The 26,818-nt window shown below is 43.5% G+C and overlaps 1 protein-coding gene across 1 annotated transcript in view; it reads left to right on the top strand.

Annotated features, from left to right (window-relative positions):
• LOC122941901 (zinc finger protein OZF-like) overlaps positions 1-18,155 on the top strand; it is a 37,487-nt gene extending 19,332 nt beyond the window's left edge. The window contains exon 2 of the mRNA XM_044299398.1: positions 16,430-18,155. Within this exon, the coding sequence (XP_044155333.1) occupies positions 16,430-17,526 (1,097 nt within the window). The 3' untranslated portion in view covers positions 17,527-18,155. The remainder of the gene's footprint in view (positions 1-16,429) is intronic.
• Positions 18,156-26,818: the final 8,663 nt, after the last annotated feature.

Genomic DNA, 26,818 nt, shown 5'->3' on the forward strand with positions numbered 1-26,818 from the left:
CGTATCCGGGAGCGAGATCTTAGGCTCAGAACAAACTCCATGAACGCAAGCTGAACCGGTCACTTGAAGCTGAGAAAAAGTCTTACGGAGATCAGCTACCTCCAATGAAAGACCCTGGAAGCGTTCAGCCAAAAGTGAAACCGGATCCATGCTTGAGACGGTTATGGCGGCTTATAATGTCACGGACGGTGTACAGGAAACAAGGCAAAGCAACATGTATAAATGACTCGCTGGATCCAAAAGCTAAGGAACCAAGGGAGACCCCTGCAGGAGACCTGGCACTTTCCCTGGCTGCTCAGCCTATGCAAAGATCCTAATGGTGGAGGTTTGCATATCCCACGAACCTTGACTATAAAGCCCTGAGCACCCTACAATAGTGAGGGGACACGACCACCGGCTCCCTACACAAGATACGGAGGGAGTCAGGGTCACCTGGGATCCAGCAAACAGAAAATAAACAGATAAAGGTACAACACTTAGCTTTGTAGCAGACAGGGAGAACAAGGTCAGCATGCACACACACTCCAGGAAGAAGTATAAGCCGCCCAGAAAAGCATTCTGGGGAGGAATTTAAAGGGAAGCAATTAGTCCAACACATGACAGCTGAGAGAGGCTAACGAGAGGAGGAACTGAATACCACAACACAGAAACTCAAGGAGGAGGTTCTGAAAGGCCTCTGTCAGAGCTTCTCAGCTGTCTGGTTGTGACAGGGGGTGGGGGAGAGCTACTGCCACAAGGGGGTGGGGGAGAGCTGCTGGCACATAAGGGGGTGGGGGAGAGCTGCTGGCACATGGGGGGGTAGGGGAGAGCTGCTGGCACAAGGGGGGTGGTGGAGAGCTGCTGGCACAAGGGGGGTGGGGGAGAGCTGCAGGCACAAGGGGGGTGGGGGAGAGCTGCTGGCACAAGGGGGGTGGGGGAGAGCTGCTGGCACAAGGGGGTGGGGGAGAGCTGCTGGCTCTGGGGTGGGGGAGAGCTGCTGGCAGTGGGGGAACTGAAGAACTTGGGCTGATCACACAGGGGGGAACGAAGAGTGTTAGGGACTGATGGCAGGGGGTCTGATGAGTTTTTATAAAGGAGAACAGTCTATTAATTCATTTTTTCTTATTAGATTACTCGATTAATCATAAAAAATAATCGATAGAATACTCGATTTCTAAAATAATCGTTTACTGCAACCCTAGTGGACATGATGAGGAGTATTCATGCTCCATATTGAGAAAGGAAGAATGACCTGGGGAAACAGGGAGAGATTCTGGAATTCTTTGGATTTCTTCATTCAATCCCTCCGGTGTCAGAGTCCGCATCCTGACCCTCCAGAAGTCTTCTCCACCGATTAGACTAGTGTTGAGCGAGCATGCTCGGCCGAGTACCACATATGCTCGAGCGCCATGCTTGAGTCTCCTCCCCGCACGTTTCGCGCCTGCTATGCAGCCAAAAAACGTGCAGGTAAGTACTGCCCTCACTGTAATACCAGTAGCCATGTTGGCTGCTGACATTACAGTGATTGGCTGGGCGGAACACGTCATCGGGTGCTATATAGCACCCGATGACGCATGTTCGGCTCATTTGTAGTCAGGGAGAGCTGCTTTTAATTAGTGTGACTATATAGCTTGGCCTGCTCCCCCTCAAACACTGGAAGCCATTTGGCACCAGGAGTGGTGTGGTGGGCCCGGCATCCATGTTGGTACCTGCATTCCTTGGATATAATCGAGGCCATTTTGGCACCAAAAATGACAGAAATTTAAGCAGGCCCAGCATGCATGTTGAACCTACACTCTCTGAATTGTATGGTAGCCGTCATGGCACATAACAGGTAGAATTTAGTGTTAGGAACCCGTCTCACAGAGATCGCCTTGACGTGTGGCAGATGGGCTCAAATTATTTTGTACAAAATGATTTGCCAAGCATCTCTAATTTATAGAAGTATAGCAATAGCAATTATTATGCATTTTTGTACTTTATTTGGTTTGCAGAGAGCTGTTGCATTGCATGTTTTGTTTTACAGCAATATAATATAGCCATCAATTTTTTTTTGCCCCATCATTTAAATACTGTTTCTATAAAGGGTGTCTGCAGTGACTTGTGACCTCTGTACAATACCTTCTGTGTGTCCGGAAAAGTGATAGGAAAAATATAAGTGAAATCTATTTTCCTTTTTCCATACTTTAACGTACTTGTTCCATATACTGTGCTTGCTCTGAACTGTGACATCCGTGCCACATCTTGAGTGTCAAGCATGCATATAACATTTAATATGACGAAGGCAAGCATTAAAGGGGTATTCCCATCATAATGATCACTGTTAAATCTGTTTATCATTTGACAGTGATCATCTTTGTAAATATATTTGATTAACCAATTCCCACCCTTTAGGAGAAATTTCATCCCCACTTACCTCATTGTTGTCATTCGGTCTCCCCTGGTCTCCCTCTTCTCCAGAATCCCTGTAGGCCACACTTGCGCAGAAGACTCCTTCTTTTCTCCCGGCCGGGCCGCTCGCTGTCCTGAATGCACACGCCACTGCGCATGCGCCATGGTGGCTTCTTCCTGGCCAGAATAGTACAGAGCCGTGCACGCCAGCTCTTTACTATACTAGCCAGGGATAAGTCACCATGGCGCATGCGCGGTGGCATGCACATTCAGTCCAGCGCGCGGCCTGGCCGGGAGAAGACGTCAATCAAGATGAATTGATACGTGATAGATTAATACCGCAATTGCACCAGACGCATTTTAGACAACACGGATTACTGGTTGTTCACCCTTCTCGACCCCCGCTACTTCTCATCTCTTATTCCTCTGGTGGAGAGGACAAGCAAAACGGTGCTATACCAGAAGGTCCTTTTTGAAAAATTGCTCCAAAGTTAATAGGGCAGACGTGCAAATGGATCATCGCCCTCACGGTGACGTGCGATCGCCTAGAAGTTATCTAGAGTCAACAAAACGGCAGCAGGCCCTCCCCTACAAGTCCAGTCTCAGTAGCCAAGAGTCTGGTCAACACAATCCTCACCATGACAGCACACTGGGTGAACGTTGTGGAGGCTGGGAGCAAGTCGGCTGCTGGCACCAGACTTGACCTCCAATAGATCCTCGTTAATGGAAAGTGTACTCATTCCAATAACAGGACCTCTTGTTATTTATCGTCACTACCTCCACGAGTCGGGAGTGGGTAATTGCCGCGCGCCTGCTGCCTTCCTTGGACGCTTGTGCTATAACTTAACTAACCCTCTCTGGGTGGTTCACAATTAGGAAAACAAAGGGGCAAGGCAAGAACAGACAATCAGATTTCAGCCATTGATCTCCCTTGGATGTGGTAGCCCTTTCTCAGGCTCCATCTTAGGCATTGAACCCTGATTCCCCGTTACCTGTGATCTCCATGATAGGTGCAGAAAAGAACATCGAAAGCTTATAGGGCAGACATCCGAATGGATTGTCGTCTGCACGGTGACATGCAATCGCCCAGAAGTTATCTAGAGTCACCAATGCGGCAGCAGTCCCTCCCCCCAATGTTTTAGATGGCCAGATCAGCAGGCCCTTGCTCCAAATGTTTTTGAGGGTCACCAGCAGGCCATCAATCATAATTTTTCAAGGGTGTGTATGATGTCCTCCTTTATGTCTAACAAAGGGTGTATTGGAGTGCCGCGGTTCCTTGTAATTTTTGGCAGCCCTTTCAGTTAGTGCATAGGCTTTATGAGTGTAGGAGTCCCACTATCTGAACTATTGTACCTTAATGTGAATGAGGCCCTCCATTATGTGATATACAGGTTGTATCGCAGTGCCTCTTCCTTGTAATTTTTGGCAGCACTTGCACTTTATATACAAGTAAATATACAGAAAAGAATGTTTCTTAACAATTTTTCCTCTAAAATAGATTTTTTTCCCCCCATATTATTACTCGGACAACATGGTTCCCAGCAGCGATCTGGGAGTCCAAGATGCATCGAGACATTCTCCCCATGCTGTTCCAGAACCATTTTGGTGGCGTTTCCATCAATTTCTGACCTTTTCCAATGAACCAGGCACCCTCCCCTCTTCAGAGCAGGGGGTGCCTGGTTTAATGCTCGTGTTCTCCCATTGACTACTTATACTCGGATGCTCGGTTGAGCACCCGAACATCCCAATGTGTTCGGCCAGAGCACCCGAGCACTATGGTGCTCAATCAACACTAGTGCAGACCCATCTCTACACCATGTAGGTATCAAACCGCCATCTTTATCATGTGTGATGGTGAAATGACAGATAAACTTCGGTTAGATTTCCCTGCATTAACCCCTTCAGAATTTTTAATTTTTTTTATTCAGTTTTAAAAAAAATTATTTCTCTGCTTTTCCGGCAGATAGTGATACCTCGTAAACTAGTTATTACTTTACATCCCCCACATGTCTGCTTTATGTTCCTCATTCTGTAAGTGTCATTTATTTATTTTTTAGAACAGCCTTAGAAGTTTAGAAACAATTCTTTCAAATATTTAGGCAAATTTCCTAAACTGCTTTTTAAAGGGGTTCTCTGGGCTTTTAATATTGATCACCTATCCTCAAGATAGGACATCGGTATCGGATTGATGCGCTGCTGGATCCTGTAGTTCTTTCGTGTGCTGGCACACTTACTACAATTTCTGCTATTTCAATATCCGGAATGGTATGAAGGATACGTTTATTCCTCTCAATAGGTTGGTGCTGCAATTACACTCGATGGATTAATACCGCAGTTACACCAGACGCATTTCTAAACTACGTTTTCTTCCTCAGTGGTTGCAATAGTATAAAAATGAAGGACCAATCGCTCCTTATACGGACCTCCAAATGATCTAGATTATAAAATCCAATACATAGAAAATACTAAACATAAGTTGATCAACAAGTCATAAAACTGGGAATAAAAAAAATCTAGAATAAAATGGACACATGTAGTGTAAAAGGGCTAATGTGGTCTTCATTCCGGGGTGTTAGTTCGCTCTGCAGGTCTGTCTGCATTTTATTCTATATTTTGTTTTATTCCCAGTTTTATGACTTGTTGATCAACTTATGTTTTGTATTTTATATATATTGGATTTTATGACCTATCATGAAACTGCCTTGACCTCACTCGTGTTTCGATGCATATAAAAAGAGAGAACACAACATCTACACTTTATCTCCTCCGATGTCTCCTCTTATCTCCAGTTATTGTACTTTACATGGGATTTTGTAGGATTTTACATCTTCTCATCTTCTCTCCATTCAGGTTCCTACAATATAGGATCTGCTAAGTGGAGATCTTCTATATACGATTCTTCTCCCGATTGAACCAACAAGGATGGACAAGATGGCGGAGAGTATAATAAATCTCACCCTAGAGATCCTCTTCCGGCTTACTGGAGAGGTGAGAGATTCTGATGATGTCACATTACATAATCTTATCTATGTTACTAACAGATGGACATGACTGGAGAGGTGAGGGACTCTGGAGATGTATGGAGTGATAGTTATTACTGTGTCTCTCCATAACCAGGACTACACAGTAGTGAAGAAGACCTCTAGTGAGCGCTGTCAGGACCCTGTGTCTGAAGGATGGGGAAGAAACCTGAGCCCAGTCATGGAGCCTCCACCTCACCCCCTGATGCATGAGGAAATCAATAGAGAGAAGATCCTAGAACTCGCCAACAAGATGATTGAGCTGCTGACTGGAGAGGTGACACTGCTGGGAATGCTGGGACATTATAGAGGAACGCTATGAAGGGATCTGGGTGATGACTGAATCATTGTGTTGTCAGGTTCCTATAAGGTGTCAGGATGTCACCGTCTATTTCTCCATGGAGGAGTGGGAGTATTTAGAAGAACACAAAGATCAGTACAAGGACGTCATGATGGAGGATCACCGGCCTCTCACATCACCAGGTAATAGACATGACTAAATACACATGTCCTCTCATTATCTGTATGTAAGGGATGAATTCAGTCACTGGATGTGTTTCCCACTGTTGGAAATTGGCCACAACAACACAAAATGTCTTAAAGAAACTTCTTCCTCAGAAGATTCTTTTGTTTAAAGGGGTTCTCCGGGCTTAATCTTTTTTTTTTGGGGGGATTAAAAGCTAACCTGTGGAGGAAAGATTATTGAGCACATACCTTCCACAGCGCAGCCGGTTCCAAGATCCACCACCCTGTCGGGCTTTCTTGTCTTTCTGTGAGTCTCCGTCTTCTTCTCTTCCTTCCTTGTGCAGGAGACGGATCGTCATGAATGACGTCACTGCCTCCTGCAAAAGAAAGCTCCGCCCGGCCGTCTTCACTTACAACGCAAGCGCACTATTCTGAATCATAGTGCGCATGCGTGGGATTGCCGGCCGCTCTCTGCACTGTACAGGCTTCTATGTGAAGCCTGTACTGACTCCTGCACAGCGCAATGTCAGCGCTGTGCAGGAGTGACAGCATAGCGATCAGCTGTGCATGTCCCTGGGGGAACCTTGGATGGCAAACAGGGGGCACTGTATGGCACAATGGTGGCAATGGATGGCACAAAGGGGCACTGGATGGCAAACGGGGCACTGGATGGCAAACGGGGCACTGGATTACACAATGAGGGCACTGGATGGTACAAGGGTGGAACTGGATGGCACAAGTGGGCCACTGGATGGCACAATGGGGGCACAATGTCACAAGGGGGTACTGGATGTCACAATGGGGGCACTGGATGGCATAAGGAGGGCAATGGATGGCAGAATGGGGGCACCGTGGATGTCACTGTTATGGGAGCACTGTGAATGTCACTGTTCTGGGGGCGCTGTTGACGTCACTGTTATGGGGGTGCCGTGGATGTCACTGTTATGGGGGCGCCGTGGATGTTACTGTTATGGGGGCACCGTGGATGTCACTGTTATGGGAGCACTGTGAATGTCACTGTTATGGGCGCTGAGTATAAGTGATAGGGCTCGTGCACAGAACCGTTTCGGTTTTGCGGTCTTAAAGTTGCGGATCCACTAAAAAAGGTTACTGTCTGTGTGCGATTCACATTTTTTTGCAGTCCCATTGAGTTCTATGGGTTTTAGATCTGCATTATGAGGACCAGAATAGGACATAGACATAGAAACATAGAATGTGTCAGCAGATAAGAACCATTTGGCCCATCTAGTCTGCCCAATATACTGAATACTATGGATAGCCCCTGGCCCTATCTTATATGGAGGATGGCCTTATGCCTATCCCATGCATGCTTAATCTCCTCCACTGTATTTGCAGCTACCACTTCTGCAGGAAGGCTATTCCCTGCATCCACTACTCTCTCAGTAAAGTAATACTTCCTGATATTACTTTTAAACCTTTGCCCCTCTAATTTAAAACTATGTCCTCTTGTAGCAGTTTTTCTTCTTTTAAATATTCTCTCCTCTTTTACCTTGTTGATTCCCTTTATGTATTTAGCAGTTTCTATCATATCCCCTCTGTCTCGTCTTTCTTCCAAGCTATACATGTTAAGGTCCTTTAATCTTTCCTGGTAAGTTTTATCCTGCAATCCATGTACCAGTTTAGTAGCTCTTCTCTGAACTCTCTCCAAAGTATCAATATCCTTCTGCAGATATGGTCTCCAGTACTGAGCACAATACTCCAGATGAGGTCTCACTAGTGCTCTGTAGAGCAGCATGAGCACCTCCCTCTTTCTACTGGTAATGCCTCTCCCTATACACCCAAGCATTCTGCTAGCATTTCCTGCTGCTCTATGACATTGTCTGCCTACCTTTAAGTCTTCTGAAATAATGATCCCTAAATCCCTTTCCTCAGATACTGAGGTCAGGACTGTATCACTGATTTTATATTCTGCTCTTGGGTTTTTACGCCCCAGGTGCATTATCTTGCACTTATCAACATTAAATTTTAGTTGCCAGATTTTTGACCATTCCTCTAGTTTTCCTAAATCCTTTTCCATTTGGTGTATCCCTCCAGGAACATCAACCCTGTTACAAATCTTTGTGTCGTCAGCACATGTTCTAGCTTTCGCAGAACTGACATACGGATGTGGAAAGCACAGGGGCGTCATCAGTGTGTTTTCTACATCCGTATGTTAGTTCAAGTAAAGATAGAACATGTCCTATTCTGGTCCTCAAAATTAGGACCTCAAATCTATAGAACTCAATGGGACTGCGAAAAATGTGGATCGCAAAATGGATACGGTCGTGTGCATAAAGGTTTAGATACACAGCTCAGCAGGTTTTATGATACAAAATGGAATTAGATACACAGCTCAGCAGGCTGTATCACACAGGATAGGATTAGATACAGATGTGAGGGCAGAGCCTGTGGATGGTCAGTGATGGGATTAGATACGCAGCTCAGCAGGCTGTATCACACAGGATAGGATTAGATACAGATGAGAGGGCAGAACCCGTGGACGGTCAGTGATGGGATTAGATACACAGCTCAGCAGGCTGTATCACACAGGATAGGATTAGATACAGATGTGAGGGCAGAGCCTGTGGACGGTCAGTGATGGGATTAGATACACAGCTCAGCAGGCTGTATCACACAGGATAGGATTAGATACAGATGTGAGGGCAGAACCCGTGGACGGTCAGTGATGGGATTAGATACACAGCTCAGCAGGCTGTATCACACAGGATAGGATTAGATACAGATGAGAGGGCAGAACCCGTGGACGGTCAGTGATGGGATTAGATACACAGCTCAGCAGGCTGTATCACACAGGATAGGATTAGATACAGATGTGAGGGCAGAGCCTGTGGACGGTCAGTGATGGGATTAGATACACAGCTCAGCAGGCTGTATCACACAGGATAGGATTAGATACAGATGTGAGGGCAGAACCCGTGGACGGTCAGTGATGGGATTAGATACACAGCTCAGCAGGCTGTATCACACAGGATAGGATTAGATACAGATGTGAGGGCAGAGTCCGTGGACGGTCAGTGATGGGATTAGATACACAGCTCAGCAGGCTGTATCACACAGGATAGGATTAGATACACATGTGAGGGCAGAGCCTGTGGACGGTCAGTGATGGGATTAGATACACAGCTCAGCAGGCTGTATCACACAGGATAGGATTAGATACAGATGTGAGGGCAGAACCCGTGGACGGTCAGTGATGGGATTAGATACACAGCTCAGCAGGCTGTATCACACAGGATAGGATTAGATACACATGTGAGGGCAGAGCCTGTGGACGGTCAGTGATGGGATTAGATACACAGCTCAGCAGGCTGTATCACACAGGATAGGATTAGATACACATGTGAGGGCAGAGCCTGTGGACGGTCAGTGATGGGATTAGATACACAGCTCAGCAGGCTGTATCACACAGGATAGGATTAGATACAGATGTGAGGGCAGAACCCGTGGACGGTCAGTGATGGGATTTAGACACTGAGTGAGAAGCAGATTCCTGTCTGGGTGTAGTAACATGGACACAGGAGTTGTAGTGGGTGGAGCTGCTGCAGAGCAGTGTGGGGGCGTGGCCAGCCTGTGACACATCTCTGTGCTGTGCAGCCAGGTTTGTGTATCAATAAAGTTATGTATTCAACAAAACAAGAAGGGGAGAAAGTAAACAGATCTGCCAGGATGATGTAATGTCAGGGGGGAAGGAAAGCTCGGACATGGAAAACAGGTATTGGGGGAATATGTATGGAAGGAGAGGGGTGTTAGGAGCACAGAAAAATAATTTAGCTTTTGGGACCGGACAACCTCTTTAAGCCTCATTCACACGTCAGTGTTTTGTCAGTGATTTCCTTCAGTGATTGTGAGCCAGAACCAGGATTTGAGCCTCCACAGACATAAGGTATAGGGGACACTCTGTACCTGTTCTGTGTTTAGAGTCTCACCTGGTTTTGGCTTAAAATCTCTGATGGAAATCTGAAGAGCAGCAAGACACCATTGAAGTCAATGTAAAATGTAGGCAGACTATGGCATAAGAGGTAAATGGAAGTGAATTACAGCCGTGGTAAAAGGCAGCGCTCCGTTATAAGTCCTGGACACCGTCCTTTATACTGTACTGTACCTCAGAGGACAAAGGAATAATTAATATTTTAATTCCAGTTTTCCGCAGTGTGTCGCTGTACGTAGACTTCAGTGTTTTGCACACAGATTCCATCATTCTCATACGTAACCATAGATCTACACAAGTTACACCGACAACAACTGCTAATTGGATAAAAGTTCCTTATCACAATCTCTTGTTACATAAATAATTTGTTCCTGGGGCCTTACATTAATCCTCTCTGTAACGGATCTCCTAGCACCCCGACCGGGTACCTTCGTCGATAGATGCTCCTAGTGCTTCCCGAGGACTCCAAGCACTCCACTTGACACCGTAAGCGCTGCAGACCCCACGAACCGCCGAAGCTTGGTTGAGGTCTCACCGTCTCCTACCCACCCTGGACCTACGACAAGGCTCCAGGCTCCAGTGGGTGAACCTCTCCTACAGCCAGAGAGCAGGAACAGCTCTTACAAGAGCTAGTAGTTATGTCAGGGGAGTATAGCAAATCTCCAGCGTATAGCAATCCCCCAGTGTCGATTAGTTACCCAAACACCAGCCTCAACATGGTAAAGGGTAAAGCAGGAACTCTTTATTGAGGGCTACCCGCCCGTATTTATGCAGGTCCCTATCTGGTGGACATGCCCCTAGGGGACCAGAAGGAAGACTGTGACACAGGACAGATATGCAGCAATTCAGGATACACAGACACAATACATCCCCACAATGCATCATGGTTTCCTCCTCTCTGCCCTGGAGACACCCGAGAAGCAATTCAATTATCTCTCAGGACAAAGGGAAATCGCCAATACACATGTGGGGACAACAGGACAGAAATCACCATTTAAACATACAATGTCACAACCCTTACAGTAAACACAGACATTTAACATATCCCCAGATAGCTCAAGTCTGAGTGCATATTATTAGGTGAATGGCACTCAGACTACACGAATACACTAAAATTAGCTATCTGGGTACCCTCACATAACATACAATACAATTCCAAAGACACAAAAATACATGAACTTATATAACTATGCCGCTATTGCATAAAACCGGTGCATACAACATGGGACCGTAATCACATGGTAAGAGCCTGGCAAGTAGTCCTCTCCAAGCACTCGTGGCAACCTCAAAAGAGGGGAGTTTGTCACACTCTCCAATTCAAGTACCAATCTCCATTGTTCTTTCCAAAGAGCCCCATGGTCCATAAAACCAAGATCGGCTCTTTCATTTATCACCGGTCCAACACCAAGGATCGATCATGATCATAAACATGCAAATGGTTAGTTTTAACCCCTTAAAGGGGTATTCCCATCTTAGACAATGGGGGCATATCGCTAGGATATGCCCCTATTGTCTGATAGATGCAGGTCCCACCGCTGGGACCAGCACCTATATCGAAAATGGAGCGGGGAGCGTTGTGGCTGGAAGACCCCAGATTTCCCGGGGTCCCTCCACCACCAAGCGCTAATTCCTGCATCTCCCATAGAAGTAAATGGGAGCGTGCTGTGCATGCGCGGCCCATGCTCCCATTCATTTCTACGGGGCAGACGGCAATAGCCGAGCCAGTGCTCGGCTATTTTCGGCGGCCCCATAGAAATGGATAGAGGGCGGCTCCGCATGCGCAGTGCGCTTTCCTTAATTTTCGGGGCTCCGTTCTGCCACCCTATCCCGTAGTTTCTAAAATGGGGCCACTTTTATTGAATTTCTACTCTAGGGGTGCATCAGGGGGGCTTCAAATGGGACATGGTGTCAAAAAAAAAACAGTCCAGAAAAATCTGCCTTCCAAAAACCGTATAGCATACCTTTCCTTCTGCGCCCTGCCATGTGCCCGTACAGCTGTTTACGACCACATATGGGGTGTTTCTGTAAACTACCGAATCAGGGCCATAAATATTGAGTTTGGTTTGGCTGTTAACCCTTGCTTTGTAACTGGAAAAAAAATAGTAAAATGGAAAATTTGCCCAAAAATTGAAATTCTGAAATGTCATCTCTATTTGCAAATAACTCTTGTGGAACACCTAAAAGGGTTAATGACGTTTGTAAAATCAGTTTTGAATACCTTGAGGGGTGTAGTTTCTTAGATGGAGTCACTTTTATGGAGTTTCTACTCTAGGGGTGCATCAGGGGAGCTTCAAATGGGACGTGGTGTCAAAAAAAAACTGTCTAGCAAAATCTGCCTTTCAAAAACGTATGGTATTCCTTTCCTTCTGCGCCCTGCCGCGTGCCTGTACAGTGGTTTATGACCACATATGGGGTGTTTCTGTAAACTACAGAATCAGGGCCATAAATATTGAGTTTGGTTTGGCTGTTAACCTTTGCTTTGTAACTGGAAAAAAATTATTAAAATGGAAAATCTGCCAAAAAAGGGAAATTTTGAAATTGTATCTCTATTTTCCATTCATTCTTGTGGAACATCTAAAGGGTTAATGACGTTTGTAAAAATCAGTTTTGAATACCTTGAGGGGTGTAGTTTCTTAGATGGGGTCACTTTTATGGAGTTTCTACTCTAGGGGTGCATCAGGGAGCTTCAAATGGGACACGGTGTAAAAAAAAAAAAACAGTCTAGCAAAATCTGCCTTTCAAAAACGTATGGTATTCCTTTCCTTCTGCGCCCTGCCGCGTGCCCGTACAGTGGTTTATGACCACATATGGGGTGTTTCTGTAAACGACAGAATCAGGGCCATAAATATTGAGTTTGGTTTGGCTGTTAACCCTTGCTATGTAACTGGAAAAAAAATATTAAAATGGAAAATCTGCCAAAAAAGGGAAATATTTTCCATTAATTCTTGTGGAACACCTAAAGGGTTAACAAAGTTTGTAAAATAATTTTTGAATACCTTGAGGGGTGTAGTTTATAGAATGGGGTCATTTTTGGGTGGTTTCTATTATGTAAGCATCGCAAAGTGACTTCAGACCTGAACTGGTCCCTAAAAATAGTGTTTTTGAAAATTTCAGAAAAATTTCAAGATTTGCTTTTAAATTTCTAAGCCTTGTAACATCCCCAAAAAATAAAATATCATTCCCAAAATGATCCAAACATGAAGCAGACATATTGGGAATGTAAAGTAAGAACTATTATTGGAGGTATTAATATGTATTATAGAAGTAGAGAAATTGAAACTTAGAAATTTTCAATTTTTTACAAATTTTGGGTAAATTTGGTATTTTTTTTATAAATAAAAATGAAATTTTTTTTACTTCATTTTACCAGTGTCATAAAGTACAATATGTGATGAAAAAACTGTCTCAGAATGGCCAGGATAAGTCAAAGCGTTTTAAAGTTATCACCACAGATTTGCAAAAAATGGCCTGGTCCTTATGGTGAAATAGGGCTGAGTCCTTAAGGGGTTAAGGACCAGTTCAGGTCTTAAGTCACTTTGTGAGGCTTACATAATGGAAACCACCCAAAAATGACCCCATTTTAGAAACTACACCCCTCAAGGTATTCAAAACTGATTTTACAAACTTTTTTTTAACCCTTTAGGTGTTCCACAAGAATTAATAGAAAATGGAGATGAAATTTCAGAATTTCACTTTTTTTGGCAGATTTTCCATTTTTATTTAAAAAAAAAATCCCACTAACAAAGCAAGGGTTAAGAGCCAACAAAACTCAATATTTATTGCCCTGATTCTGTAGTTTACAGAAACACCCCATATGTGGTCATAAACTGCTGTACGGGCACACAGCAGGACGTAGAAGGAATGGAACGCCATATGGTATTTGGAAAGCAGATTTCATTGGGATAATTTTAACTTGCCATATGCCATTTGAAGCCCCCCTGATGCACCCCTAGAGTAGAAACTCCAAAAAGTGACCCCATTTTGGACTCTACGGCATAAGGTAGCAGTTTTGTTGGTACTATTTTAGGGTACATATGATTTTTGGTTGCTCTATATTGCACTTTTTGTGAGTCAAGGTAACAAAAAAATAGCTGTTTTGGCACTGTTTTTATTTTTTGTTATTTATCTGACAGGTTAGATCATGTGATATTTTTATAGAGCAGGTTGTTATGGACACGTACAATACCAAATATGACTACTTTTGGTTTGTTGTTTCAGTTTTACATAATAAAGCATTTTTTAAAAAAAATTTTTTTAGTGTCTCCATATTCTGCTACTTTCACACCTGCGTTAGGTGCGGATCAGTCTGGTATCTGCACAGACGGATCCGCACCTATAATGCAAACGATTGTATCCGTTCAGAACAGATCCGTTTGCATTATGAAGAACAAAATCAAAACGGATCCATCCTGATTTGCATTGAAAGTCAATGGGGTACGGATCCGTTTTCAATTGCACCATATTGTGTCAGTGAAAACTGATCCGCTCCCATTGACTTACATTGTAGGCTGCAAGCAGTGTTTTGGTGTCCCCGTCCAGAGTGGAATGGAAGCGGAACAGAGCGAAACTGATGCGTTCTGAACGGATCCTTATCCATTCAGAATGCATTGGGGATGAAGTGATCCGTTTTGAACCATTTGTGAGATCCCTGAAACGGATCTCACAAACAGAGTGTGAAAGTAGTCTTATGTAGGGGCTCAATTTTTTCGGTATGAGAAGATGGTTTGATTGGTTCTATTTTAGGGTCCATATGACTTTTTGATTGCTTGGTATTACACTTTTTGTGATGTAAGGTGACAAAAAAATTGGCTTTTTTGACACTTTTTTTTTTTTTTACAGTGTTCATCTGAGGGGTTAGGTCATGTGATATTTTTATAGAGCAGGTTGTTACGGACATGGCAATACCTAATATGTGTACAAAAAAATATCATGTTTTAGTGTCTCCATAGTCTGAGAGCCATAGTTTTTTATTTATTTTTTGCCGATTGTCTTATGTAGTGGCTCATCTTTTGCGGGATTAGGTGATGGTTAGATACTATTTTGGGCGGCATACTCCTTTTTGATCGCTTGGTGTTGCACTTTTAGTGATGTAAGGTGCCAAAAAAAATGTTTTTTTTAGAACAGTTTTTATTTTATTATTTTAACGATGTTCACCTGAGGGGTTAGGTCATATGATATTTTTATAGAACCAGTCAATATGGGTGCGGCAATACCTAATATGTGTACTGTTCTTTTTTTTCCCTAGTTTTAACTCTTTTTTTTACTAGAAACTTTTTTTTTTACTAGAAACTTTTAGTTTTTTTGTATAACTTTATTTTTTAACTTCTTTTTTCACTTTATTTTTTGTCCCACTCTAGGACTTCAACTTTTGGGGGTCTGATCCCCTTTTCAATGCATTACAATACTTCTGTATTGTAATGCATTGGCTGTAAGTGTATTACACAGTGTAATACACTTACAGCTTCCTGCCTGTGAGAACTAGGAGGCAGGCTCTCACAGGCTCTCACGGAAGGCAGCCACAAAACTTCATGGGTCCTTAAGGGGTTGATCCACGAAAAAAAGGAAGATTTTATGGAGCGTGCCATCCAGTTTGTTTACTTGAGAGTGACAGGACTGTGCTTCCTACTGTCCATTCTACTCTCCTCCCTCCCTCCGATTCCAACTGTTGTATCTGTCATCCATTATAGCCCAGGTCTCATTCCCCGGCCTGCACTCTCCCCAGCAGCAGGTGTGATACAGTGATGTCATTGTACCTGCTAGGCTGAGAGGGAGAGCGCACAGACCTGAGATAATCCCCCGGCCTGTGCGCTCTCCTCAGCTCAGCAGGAGAGATGATGTCATCACATCACATCTGCCGCTGGGAAGAGCATGATGTGTTCGGTATTAAAGAGCTTTACTACTTTAGGGGCACTAAGGGACAGTACTACTGTAGAAGGGGACACAAAGGGGGCAAAACTACTGTGTGGGGTCACTAAGGGGAAGCCGTATTGTAAGGGGCACAACTACTGGAATTTTACTGTGAAAGAGACTCTTAGGGGAGATAACTATAGTGTGGGGAACTAAGGGGGCATTCAGCGCCTCTTGTCCAGCGCTAGGAAATGTTTTAATTATATGTACTTAAAATTACTGATTAGGTGGCAGTTGCAGGGAAGTTGCTCAAGGTGGGGGCCAACCTGGCCTAGTTATGCCCCTTGGTCTATTAGATCTTGATCTTTTTGGCCACCACTGTTTTTAGTCAGTTAATTCTTGTATTTTGTGCCATACCTTTCTGTGGATTTTTTATACTGAAATGTAATACAATTTCAATAGAATATTTTGGTATATTATTCATCAATAATAAAATGTACTTTGTTCTTGGCAGATGACTGTACCAGGAACTTAGAAAAACATCTGGTATCTTCACATTTTGAAGTAGATGATCGTGGTATCATACAAGATATATATGAAGAGCATGCCAGTATCCAAGATATATCTACATCCAATCAGAGCAAAAATGTATTATTTGATCCTTTTAAACAGGTCCGATCTTCTGATTCATCACAGACTGTAACACAGAATAAAAGTCGTAAAAAAGGTGTTAAACATCCAACAGCTTACGTAAGAGGGAAGACTTTTTCATGTTTAGAATGTGGAAGTTTTTTTAGCTATAAATCAGAATTTGTGAGACATCAGAGAGTTCACACCGGGGAGAAGCCATTTTCATGCTCAGAATGTGGGAAATGTTTTAAGCTTAAATCACATCTTGTTGTACATCAGAGAGTTCACACAGGGGAGAAGCCATTTTCATGCTCAGAATGTGGGAAACGTTTTAACCAGAACTCAGCTCTTGTTATACATCAGAGAATTCACACAGGAGAGAATCCATATCAATGTTCAGAATGCGGTGAATGTTTTAAGCATAAATCAGCTCTTGTTTTCCATCAAAGAGTTCACACAGGGGAGAAGCCATTTTCATGCACAGAATGTGGAAAATGTTTTAAGCAGAAATCAGCTCTTGTTTTCCATCAGATAATTCACACCGGGGAGAAGCAATTTTGTTGTTCAGAATGTGGGACAAGTTTTAACTATAAGTCAGCATTTATTAGACATCAAAGAATTCACACCGGGGAGAAGCCATTTTCATGCACAGAATGTGGGAAATGTTTTAAGCAGAAACCACATCTTGTTGATCATCAGAGAAATCACACAGGAGAGAAGCCATTTTCATGTTCAGAATGTGGGAAATGTTTTCACTATAAATCAGCTCTTGTTGTACATCAGAGAACTCACACAGGAGAGAAGCCATATCCATCTTCAGAATGCGGTGAATGTTTTAAGCATAAATCAGCTCTTGTTTTCCATCAGAGAGTTCACACAGGGGAGAAGCCATTTTCATGCTCAGAATGTAGTAAATGTTTTAAGTATAAACAAGTTCTTGTTGTACATCAGAGAATTCACACCGGGGAGAAGCCATATCCATGTTCAGAATGCAGTGAATGTTTTAAGCATAAATCAGCTCTTGTTTTCCATCAGAGAGTTCACACCGGGGAGAAGCCATTTTCATGTTCAGAATGTGGGAAATCTTTTAACAATAATTCAGCATTTATTAGACATCAGAGAGTTCACACAGGGGAGAAGCCATTTTCATGTTCAGAATGTGGGAAATGTTTTAACCAGAAATCAGTTCTTGTTGCACATCATAAAACTCACAGGGAGAAGCCATCTCCATACCTCGCCCTTTAGTGACCGCACTTATGTGTTTTTATGGTAGTCAGTGTCGTTAACTGGCTTTATTCCATCAGATATCCTTTTTTACACGGGGATAAAACTGAATCTTGCTTTTAGTTACCAGAGGTGGCCGATGGCTTGGAGTGATGATTGGGACCACTGTGGGAGCTCCCCAAACACGTATTGTCTCCTATATTGAATGAATACCAGACTCAAAGGACAAATCCAGTTAAAAGTGAAAGTTTAGACTGTATATATATCCCCTCTAAACAAACATGTTTGGTGAGAGGAAATAAAAAAAAACTATAGGGCCTGATATAAAAAGATAACTATCTACCTATTCCTGCCCCAGTCTGTTCTACCTTTTATAAGTATTTGTAAAATTAAAAACGTCAAATATGAGCTTGTCAAGAAACCGTCAGCTCTTACTGGGTCTCATTAGTAATGTGCTAGTTCTCCCAAAAAGTGACCCGGGTGAGGATTGCCTCATTACATAGAAGCCATTACTTACCCTCCTAAAGGAATATCATCTTAATCTGCACATCCTGACCAAAATGTATCATTCTGTAGATAAACCCCTGTATTTGTAGAAGTCACGTGGTTCACTCAGCTCACATGAATTTACACAGTGGGTGAATTCTTGGTTATTTTCTTCTTTGTATGTCCCACCAGCTCTGGATTTTTTTTATTTTTTTAAATTGAAGACTTGATATAAAATATTTTTATTGGATATATTGCATTTTTTATCATTTTGTTTCATATGACTGTTTTCATTCCTATTATTGTATGGTGATACAGAGATAGGTTTTATTTGGAGGATCTCTAATATTCAGGCCATTCCATGAGCTCCATGGGCGCAGTTACAGTTTTGTCTGGGTTTATAATTGGATGTCTTACACCTGACAATACTTCTACAAGTAAGGACAATACCTCGGATGGAGAGGGCGGGGGGTAGTGATCCTTTACTGTGTCTATGGATGGTTTTGGACGCTGCCCCTTAATATATTATGTCAGTGAATGCTTGTTTTGTGCACATACAGTAGTGGTTTCTACCTTGCCAGGGAGGGGCCATTATGGTGCAGAAGCATCAGTTGTCACATTTGGATGCCCCAGTTACAGTGATGTGTAAATGTCCCATAGGCCAAAATATATTTTAAAAGTATCAAAATATATAATTAAATACAAGTGAGAATAAAATAGAAAAAACGTCTACATAGTTTCTCTTTTAACATGAAGCAAAAAAAAAAAAACTATCAATATGACCAAAACGGGGAACCAATTTTAACTATTTATTGTGGTGTCAATCTGCATATTTAAAGAATAAAGAGCTTGAGTTTGAATTCAAATTAAAATAAATCTCTATAAAACATATTAATAAAAAGCCCCATGCGTCATGTAAACAAAAGTTCTAAAAATTAGGTAGGCCGCAATGTGACGAACACCGCACTTCGCTGCCCCACCTCAACTAAGTCGATCTCACGAGACACGGTATAGTCACTGGTTACCAAGACGTGACGCTACGCTCTCCCGGAGGAGCATGTAAGGTCAGCTTGGTGCAGTTTACATAGTTTACTCCTGTCCACACGGGCACAGATAGGCAGAGGGGTGAGCGACGGTGGTCCAAGCAGCCTCCGGCGTAACTCCACATGCGCTCACAACCCTGACAAGCTGCGAGAGCCTTTTCACTGCCCCAGTGAAACAGCGCTTTCTCAGCCCAGGTAGACTGCCACAAGTTTCTCATTTGATATAAGCCCGATCCTTTAACCGCATTATATAGGGTGAGAAACCAACCCGCAGTAGCGTATTACTATGCCGAAACACGGCCATGGGGATTCATGATCAAGATATAAGGACAGCACAAGATTAAATTATATATTTAATCGCCCTAAGGGCTTACTAGACAGTACACAATATAACAGAATATATACAGTGGTCCGATGTGCAAATACAGGCAATATGGTACAAACAGGATTAAACAGAACAAGGGTCAGTTACTGGATGGGTGAGTAGTCCTTTGGGAGGTGATGAATAATGGTTTGCTGTAGTCACATGGGAGGCAGTAATGTCAGCTGTTTCCAGGTCCCTCCAAACACGTAACTCGGCGTGGCCCCCCTTCAGAAAGACACGCCTGCTGGCCTGCATGGGCTTTTTTTTAACCTATAGCCGGCCCTCCCTGCCTCTGGGAGGGGTCCACTCCTCCTCTTCTGGTGCTGGCAGTCAACGACCCAACAAAACCCATTAGAGCTCATAGCTCCAGACCAGAAGGTCAAAGGGAGATGGTTCTGGGACCATCGGGTCTGCCTGGGTTCCGACTACAGGTGGAGACCAAACATGGTGCCATTATTAGGTGTCTGTGGGTAGATCTGTGATCTCCCCTTCCTGGCATCCTACCACAAAACTACAACCAGGGACATGTTAGTTTTGGCCCCAGGGTTGTAGATATATAACTGACTTATGTCTGTGATGGACAGTCAATTCATAATTCCTTATTAATCCCCGGTTCCAGGGTGTCTGAGGGAATTGATTGAACTGGTTACTAGCTTAGACCCCTTACAGAGAGGCTTTCCTGCAGGATCAGATTGGCCTCCTTGCTGCCTGAGTTCGGTGTGATTTGTACGCAAGTGGTCTAAAAGCCAGGACCCCCTGCGGAGTTCTCTGACCTCTGCTATCTGGCTGCGCTTTGAAGCAGGGCCCTCTTGTGGAGTTTGATTTCCTCTGCCCACTCCTGGAGCAAATGGCATTTTTTGGGGGGTCAGAGCTGAATCCGGGCATATCCCCTTTTTCACCCAGGCAGCCCCTCTGAGGTGATCAGAGCATTTCATGTTTTGCTTTTTGTTTACATTTTTACACTGCTAGGCGAAGGTTTTTTCAGTTGTTTTACAGGCTAGGGCAGCGCTAAAGCCTCCCCATTAGTGCCGGTGACATCACCTGTAAAGCTGCTAAGCAGAAGCCTCCGCCTAACAGAAACCCTGTAACGCCACCGGATCTGCTGAAAAAGCCCTTGTCCTGTGAGATAAATGTTGCATGCTCCCCTCTGAGGGGATGCCTGGATGAAGAAGGGGATATATCTGTTCAGCTCTGAACCCAGACAACCCTTTTAAGATTGGTCCATTAAACCACCATATGCTCTAAATAAATGCATATGTCATTAAAGGGGTTTTCTTGATGGCCTATTATCAGGTTTGGCCATAACTATCAGATTGGATGAGATTGAGGGGTCTGATACCTGGCACTGCAGTAGCGCTGCAACTCTGTGTCCCCCAGACTCTGACGAAGTGTCACCATGAGTTGCTGCTCTCCAGAAGGGATAGTAAGATGCAGTGTTTCTTTACTGGAGAAATTCAGGTGCAAAAAAATACAGGCAAGGCATAGGGCTGTCTTCTCCAGTCTCCTCCCTGACAGGTTTGAGGGTTTGCTGAGGAAAGACCTGAGCTGGCTGTCCATCTCTCTCTCTCTCAGAAGGCTGGTACCCTGCTAAAGGCTGGAGACCCAGGGTCTGTGTCAGAGTATCCCATCTCAGCGTCTTCTTCTGGTCACTCATGCAGTCTGGCAGAGTATCCCCTTCCAGCACAGTTCCCTAACTGCAGAACACTAGGGGCTCTGATTGCTGTCCTTATATACAATTTCTACACTAACTAGAACCTTGTAGTGGGAGGGGTGGAGTTGGGAAACTCTCCATAACATATACAAAGTTACAACTCCTGTCTCTCATAGACTTGCATTAGAGCTTCCGTAATACTCAAAGGCAATAACACAGCAGTTTTTCTAGACAAAAACAGATTTTCCGACATAATAACATAGCTAAACCAGACATTCAAAAGGTCAGTCTGTCTGAATAACATGGTAACAGTTTATAGGGCTGAAAAAAGACATTTGTCCATCCAGTTCGGCCTGTTATCCTGCAAGTTGATCCAGAGGAAGGCAAAAAAAACCACTGTGAGGTAGAAGCAAATTTTCCCCACTACCAATATCAGATCGGCTGGGGTCTGACACCTGGCACCTCCGCCGATCAGCTGTTTGAAGACAAGGAGCGCGCCGTGCCAGCGCTGCCTCCTCTTCACTGTTTACCTTCTAGCCATTGCATCTGCAGCGGTGAGCAGGTGTAATTACACCTAATCGTCCCATTAATTTCAATCGTACGGATCGCTGTAAGCAATCCATCCCATTGAAATGAATGGGACGGCTCTTCAAACAGCTGATCGGTGGGGGTGCCAGGTGTCGGACTCCAGCCAATATGATATTGATGACCTATCCTGAGGATAGAAATAAATATGCAGGAACAGCCCACAACGGTCCGTACTTCTAACCGGAAGATGCAACAGCCCCGCACCAGCTGTGGATCCAATAAGCCAGAAAATGTGTAGAAATCAAACAGCGGTGGCAGCATCTCCCATTACGTTTCGGCTGTACACCAGCCTTTGTCAAGCATAAAAACAATGTAACACATATGCATATAAATACTAAAATTACGGTCCACCCCCTATTGTCAAAGCCAATCGAAACTCACTCTAAGCACACCCATATATCTCACTACCTATCCTTGCAACGATCTCAACCCTCCTTTCATTACAATACTTCAATTACTCATAACCTGTGCTTTTCCTTCACCTTATCAGCAACATGTTTCTCGCTGTGGTCCGCGTCCTCTATTCCGTACTGTGCATGTCTCAGCAACAGCGGCTCTACTCTAAGTCCTGCACGATCGTCAGGAGCGAGATCCCGCGATAGCTGACGTCAGCCGAACGCAGCAGCGCAGAGATCACACCCACTACATCCGCGCAGTCCCAGAGCTAAGCATCTCGTTGCCATGGAGATCCCACAGTGCTAGTGCATTGGAACCGCATATGGATCAAAAACATGATTCCAGGCCACAATAAAAACCCATTGTTATCACAAATGCGATCTATATCCATATCGCAACATAGCGAATATAGACTAGATCAACAAGAGGTGTTGGACAGGCATTAATTCTGTTGATACAAAACAACATAGCATATATATGCATAGAGACATAGGATGAATACAGTTCTGACAATATGTAATCATTGACATGGGTGGAACCCGGCTAATCCTAAAAACATATACAGGTCCTTCTAAAAAAATTAGCATATTGTGATAAAGTTCATTATTTTCTGTAATGTACTGATAAACATTAGACTTTCATATATTTTAGATTCATTACACACAACTGAAGTAGTGCAAGCCTTTTATTGTTTTAATATTGATGATTTTGGCATACAGCTCATGAAAACCCAAATTCCTATCTAAAAAAATTAGCATATTTCATCTGACCAATAAAAGAAAAGTGTTTTTAATACAAAAAAAGTCAACCTTCAAATAATTCTGTTCAGTTCTGCACTCAATACTTGGTCGGGAATCCTTTTGCAGAAATGACTGCTTCAATGCGGCGTGGCATGGAGGCAATCAGCCTGTGGCACTGCTGAGGTGTTATGGAGGCCCAGGATGCTTCGATAGCGGCCTTAAGCTCATCCAGAGTGTTGGGTCTTGCGTCTCTCAACTTTCTCTTCCCAATATCCCACAGATTCTCTATGGGGTTCAGGTCAGGAGAGTTGGCAGGCCAATTGAGCACAGTAATACCATGGTCAGTAAACCATTTACCAGTGGTTTTGGCGCTGTGAGCAGGTGCCAGGTCGTGCTGAAAAATGACATCTTCATCTCCATAAAGCTTTTCAGCAGATGGAAGCATGAAGTGCTCCAAAATCTCCTGATAGCTAGCTGCATTGACCCTGCCCTTGATAAAACACAGTGGACCAACACCAGCAGATGACATGGCACCCCAGACCATCACTGACTGTGGGTATTTGACACTGGACTTCAGGCATTTTGACATTTCCCTCTCCCCAGTCTTCCTCCAGACTCTGGCACCTTGATTTCCGAATGACATGCAACAGTCCAGTGCTGCTTCTCTGTAGCCCAGGTCAGGCGCTTCTGCCGCTGTTTCTGGTTCAAAAGTGGCTTGACCTGGGGAATGCGGCACCTGTAGCCCATTTCCTGCACACGCCTGTACACGGTGGCTCTGGATGTTTCTACTCCAGACTCAGTCCACTGCTTCCACAGGTCCCCCAAGGTCTGGAATCGGTCCTTCTCCACAATCTTCCTCAGGGTCCGGTCACCTCTTCTCGTTGTGCAGCGTTTTCTGCCACACTTTTTCCTTCCCACAGACTTCCCACTGAGGTGCCTTGATACAGCACTCTGGGAACAGCCTATTCCTTCAGAAATTTCTTTCTGTGTCTTACCCTCTTGCTTGAGGGTGTCAATGATGGCCTTCTGGACAGCAGTCAGGTCGGCAGTCTTACCCATGATTGTGGTTTTGAGTAGTGAACCAGGCTGGGAGTTTTTAAAAGCCTCAGGAATCTTTTGCAGGTGTTTAGAGTTAATTAGTTGATTCAGATGATTAGGTTAATAGCTCGTTTAGAGAACCTTTTCATGATATGCTAATTTTTTGAGATAGGAATTTGGGGTTTTCATGAGCTGTATGCCAAAATCATCAATATTAAAACAATAAAAGGCTTGAACTACTTCAGTTGGTGTGTAATGAATCTAAAATATATGAAAGTCTAATGTTTATCAGTACATTACAGAAAATAATGGAGATGAATTTAGAAGGACCTGTACAATACAGAACACTGATGAGGAACATACACCAAATCTAATCTATACTGGCTACATTAAATTCTAGATTCAGCCCATAAGACTGCAGGGATCTCAAGGTGTGAATCCATTTTAATTCCTTCCTTCTAAGTAATTTGGTTTTGTCACCCCCTCTCCTCATTGGCCCAGCATATGCTGTGAAGATACGAGATGTGCAGCACCTGAAACTACGGATACTGGAAGCCTGTGCTAGCATTTCTCCTGCGGTGTTGCTATCAGTGTGTGAAGAGTGGGAGAAGAGGGTTGCATTGACAATCCAACACAATGGGCAGCACATTGAACACATTTTATAAGTGGTCAGAAACTTGTAAATAACTCATGAAAGAATAAAGTTACGTTAAAACCAAGCACACCATTATTTTTCTTGTGAAATTCCCAATAAGTTTGATATGTCACATGACCCTCTTCCTATTGAAAAAACAAAAGTTGGATTCAAAATGCAGACATCCCAACCTGCAAAAACTCATTTCAGGGAGGTGCACTTCTCATTTCAGGGAGGGTTTTTTTTTTTTTTCACGAACTTTTTATTACATTTTCCAAACATATGAAGTATCTGCACACGTTGCTCTATGGTGTGGAGGACCGGGCTCATTACCCTGCCCCAAATTATCATATTTATATATATGATTAAAGCATCCAGGAGGTGTGAATTTAACACTGGGGTAAATAATATAATTAAAATGGAGGGTTAAAAAAAATAATGCATCTCTCTCAATAGTTATATAGCTACTGAATGAGACAGAAGGGATGCCTTTAACATATATATCTCCTTGAGAAGCCAATTTGACCCTAAAGGGTTAATTCAACCTGTAATCTAAACTCTGTCCTGTCACTTCTCTTATCTCTCTGCTCTGCTATCTGACTGAGATAAACCTTTCCGGGAGATATTGTTTCACATGCGGGTGTCAGGGAGCCGCTATCTAATAGCGGGAGACTCCCTGAACCTCCGGGAGAGTTGAGATCCCTGAAAATGGCTGACTTCAAAATGGCCGCCATGGTCACCACCCATCTTGAAAAGTTTTTCGCCCTCACATATACTAATGTGCCACAAACAGGAAGTTAATATCACCAACCATTCCCATTTTATTAAGGTGTATCCATATAAATGGCCCACCCTGTATACATATATGTATCTATAAAAGGCCATATTCTTATTTATTTAAAAATGGCCGAAAGAGGTTCATGAAAGCTCAATATGCATAAGTAGAGATGTCCCGAACTATTCGCCGGTGAACAGTTCCCGGCGAATATCGCATGTTCGCGTTCGCAGCGCGGGCAAACATATGCGATGTTCGGTCCGCCTCCGTCATCAGTGAGCAAACTTTGACCCTGTACCTCACAGTCAGCAGACACATTCCAGCCAATCAGCATACCCTCCCTCCCAGACCCTCCCACCTCCTATCAAATAGCAAGGACAGCATCCATCTTAGATTCATTCTGAAGCTGTAGTGTCACAAAGTTGTAATCGCAATGCGAATAATGCAGGTTATATTAATCACATTGCGATTAAAACTTAGAGCTGGGATCCTAATGGTTATATTGATAGAATATAACGAAGATTGAGAATATAGTGCTATATTCGTTGTCAATTCTAGCAATACCACCATTAGGAACTCAGATCTAAGTTGTAATCGCAATGCGAATAATGCAGGTTATATTAATCGTATTGCGAATTCAACTTAGAGCTGCTGGGTTCCTAATGGTTGTATTGCTAGAATTGACGAATATAACGAATACAGCACTATATTCTCAATCTTCGTTATATTCTAGCAATAGAGCCATTAGGAACCCAGCAGCTCTAAGTTGAATTCGCAATACGATTAATATAACCTGCATTATTCGCATTGCGATTACAACTTAGATCTGAGTTCCTAATGGTGGTATTGCTAGAATTGACAACGAATATAGCACTATATTCTCAATCTTCGTTATATTCTAGCAATACAACCATTAGGAACCCAGCAGCTCTAAGTTGAATTCGCATTGCGATTACAACTTTCTCAAATCCGACAGTACATTCTAGCATGGAGCCGTTCCCATGGTGATGGGGACGCTCCATGAGCACGGAAGTCGGCAGAAGCTCTAAGTTGAAATGGCAATGCGATTAATTCAAGTTCTATAAATCGCATTGCGATTTCAACAGAACTTCTGCTGACTTCCGTGCTCATGGAGCGCCCCCATCACCATGGGAACGACTCCATGCTAGAATGTACTGTCGGATTTGAGAAAGTTGAAATCGCAATGCGATTAATTCAAGTTCTATAAATCGCATTGCGATTTCAACTTACCATACTCTGCATCAACTATGTAATTTTCCATGGGAGTTTTGCCATGGATCCCCCTCTGGCATGCCACAGTCCAGGTGTTAGTCCCCTTGAAACAACTTTTCCATCACTATTGTGGCCACAAAGAGTACCTGTGGGTTTTCAAATTCGCCTTCCTATTGAAGTCTATTGCGGTTCGCCCGGTTCTCAAACATTTGCGGAAATTACGGAAAATTTTATGTTCGCGACATCACTATGTATAAGGTTCATATTGAACACGGAGAGCATTGTTTATTACAAGTTGTTACCACAGATGTAGGTTTATCTGAAGAGCGGGAGGTAGCACTGTTTCATGAGAGACATCTGGTGTG

Source organism: Bufo gargarizans, chromosome 6 (genome assembly GCF_014858855.1).
Source record: "Bufo gargarizans isolate SCDJY-AF-19 chromosome 6, ASM1485885v1, whole genome shotgun sequence".
Classification (NCBI taxonomy): domain Eukaryota; kingdom Metazoa; phylum Chordata; class Amphibia; order Anura; family Bufonidae; genus Bufo; species Bufo gargarizans.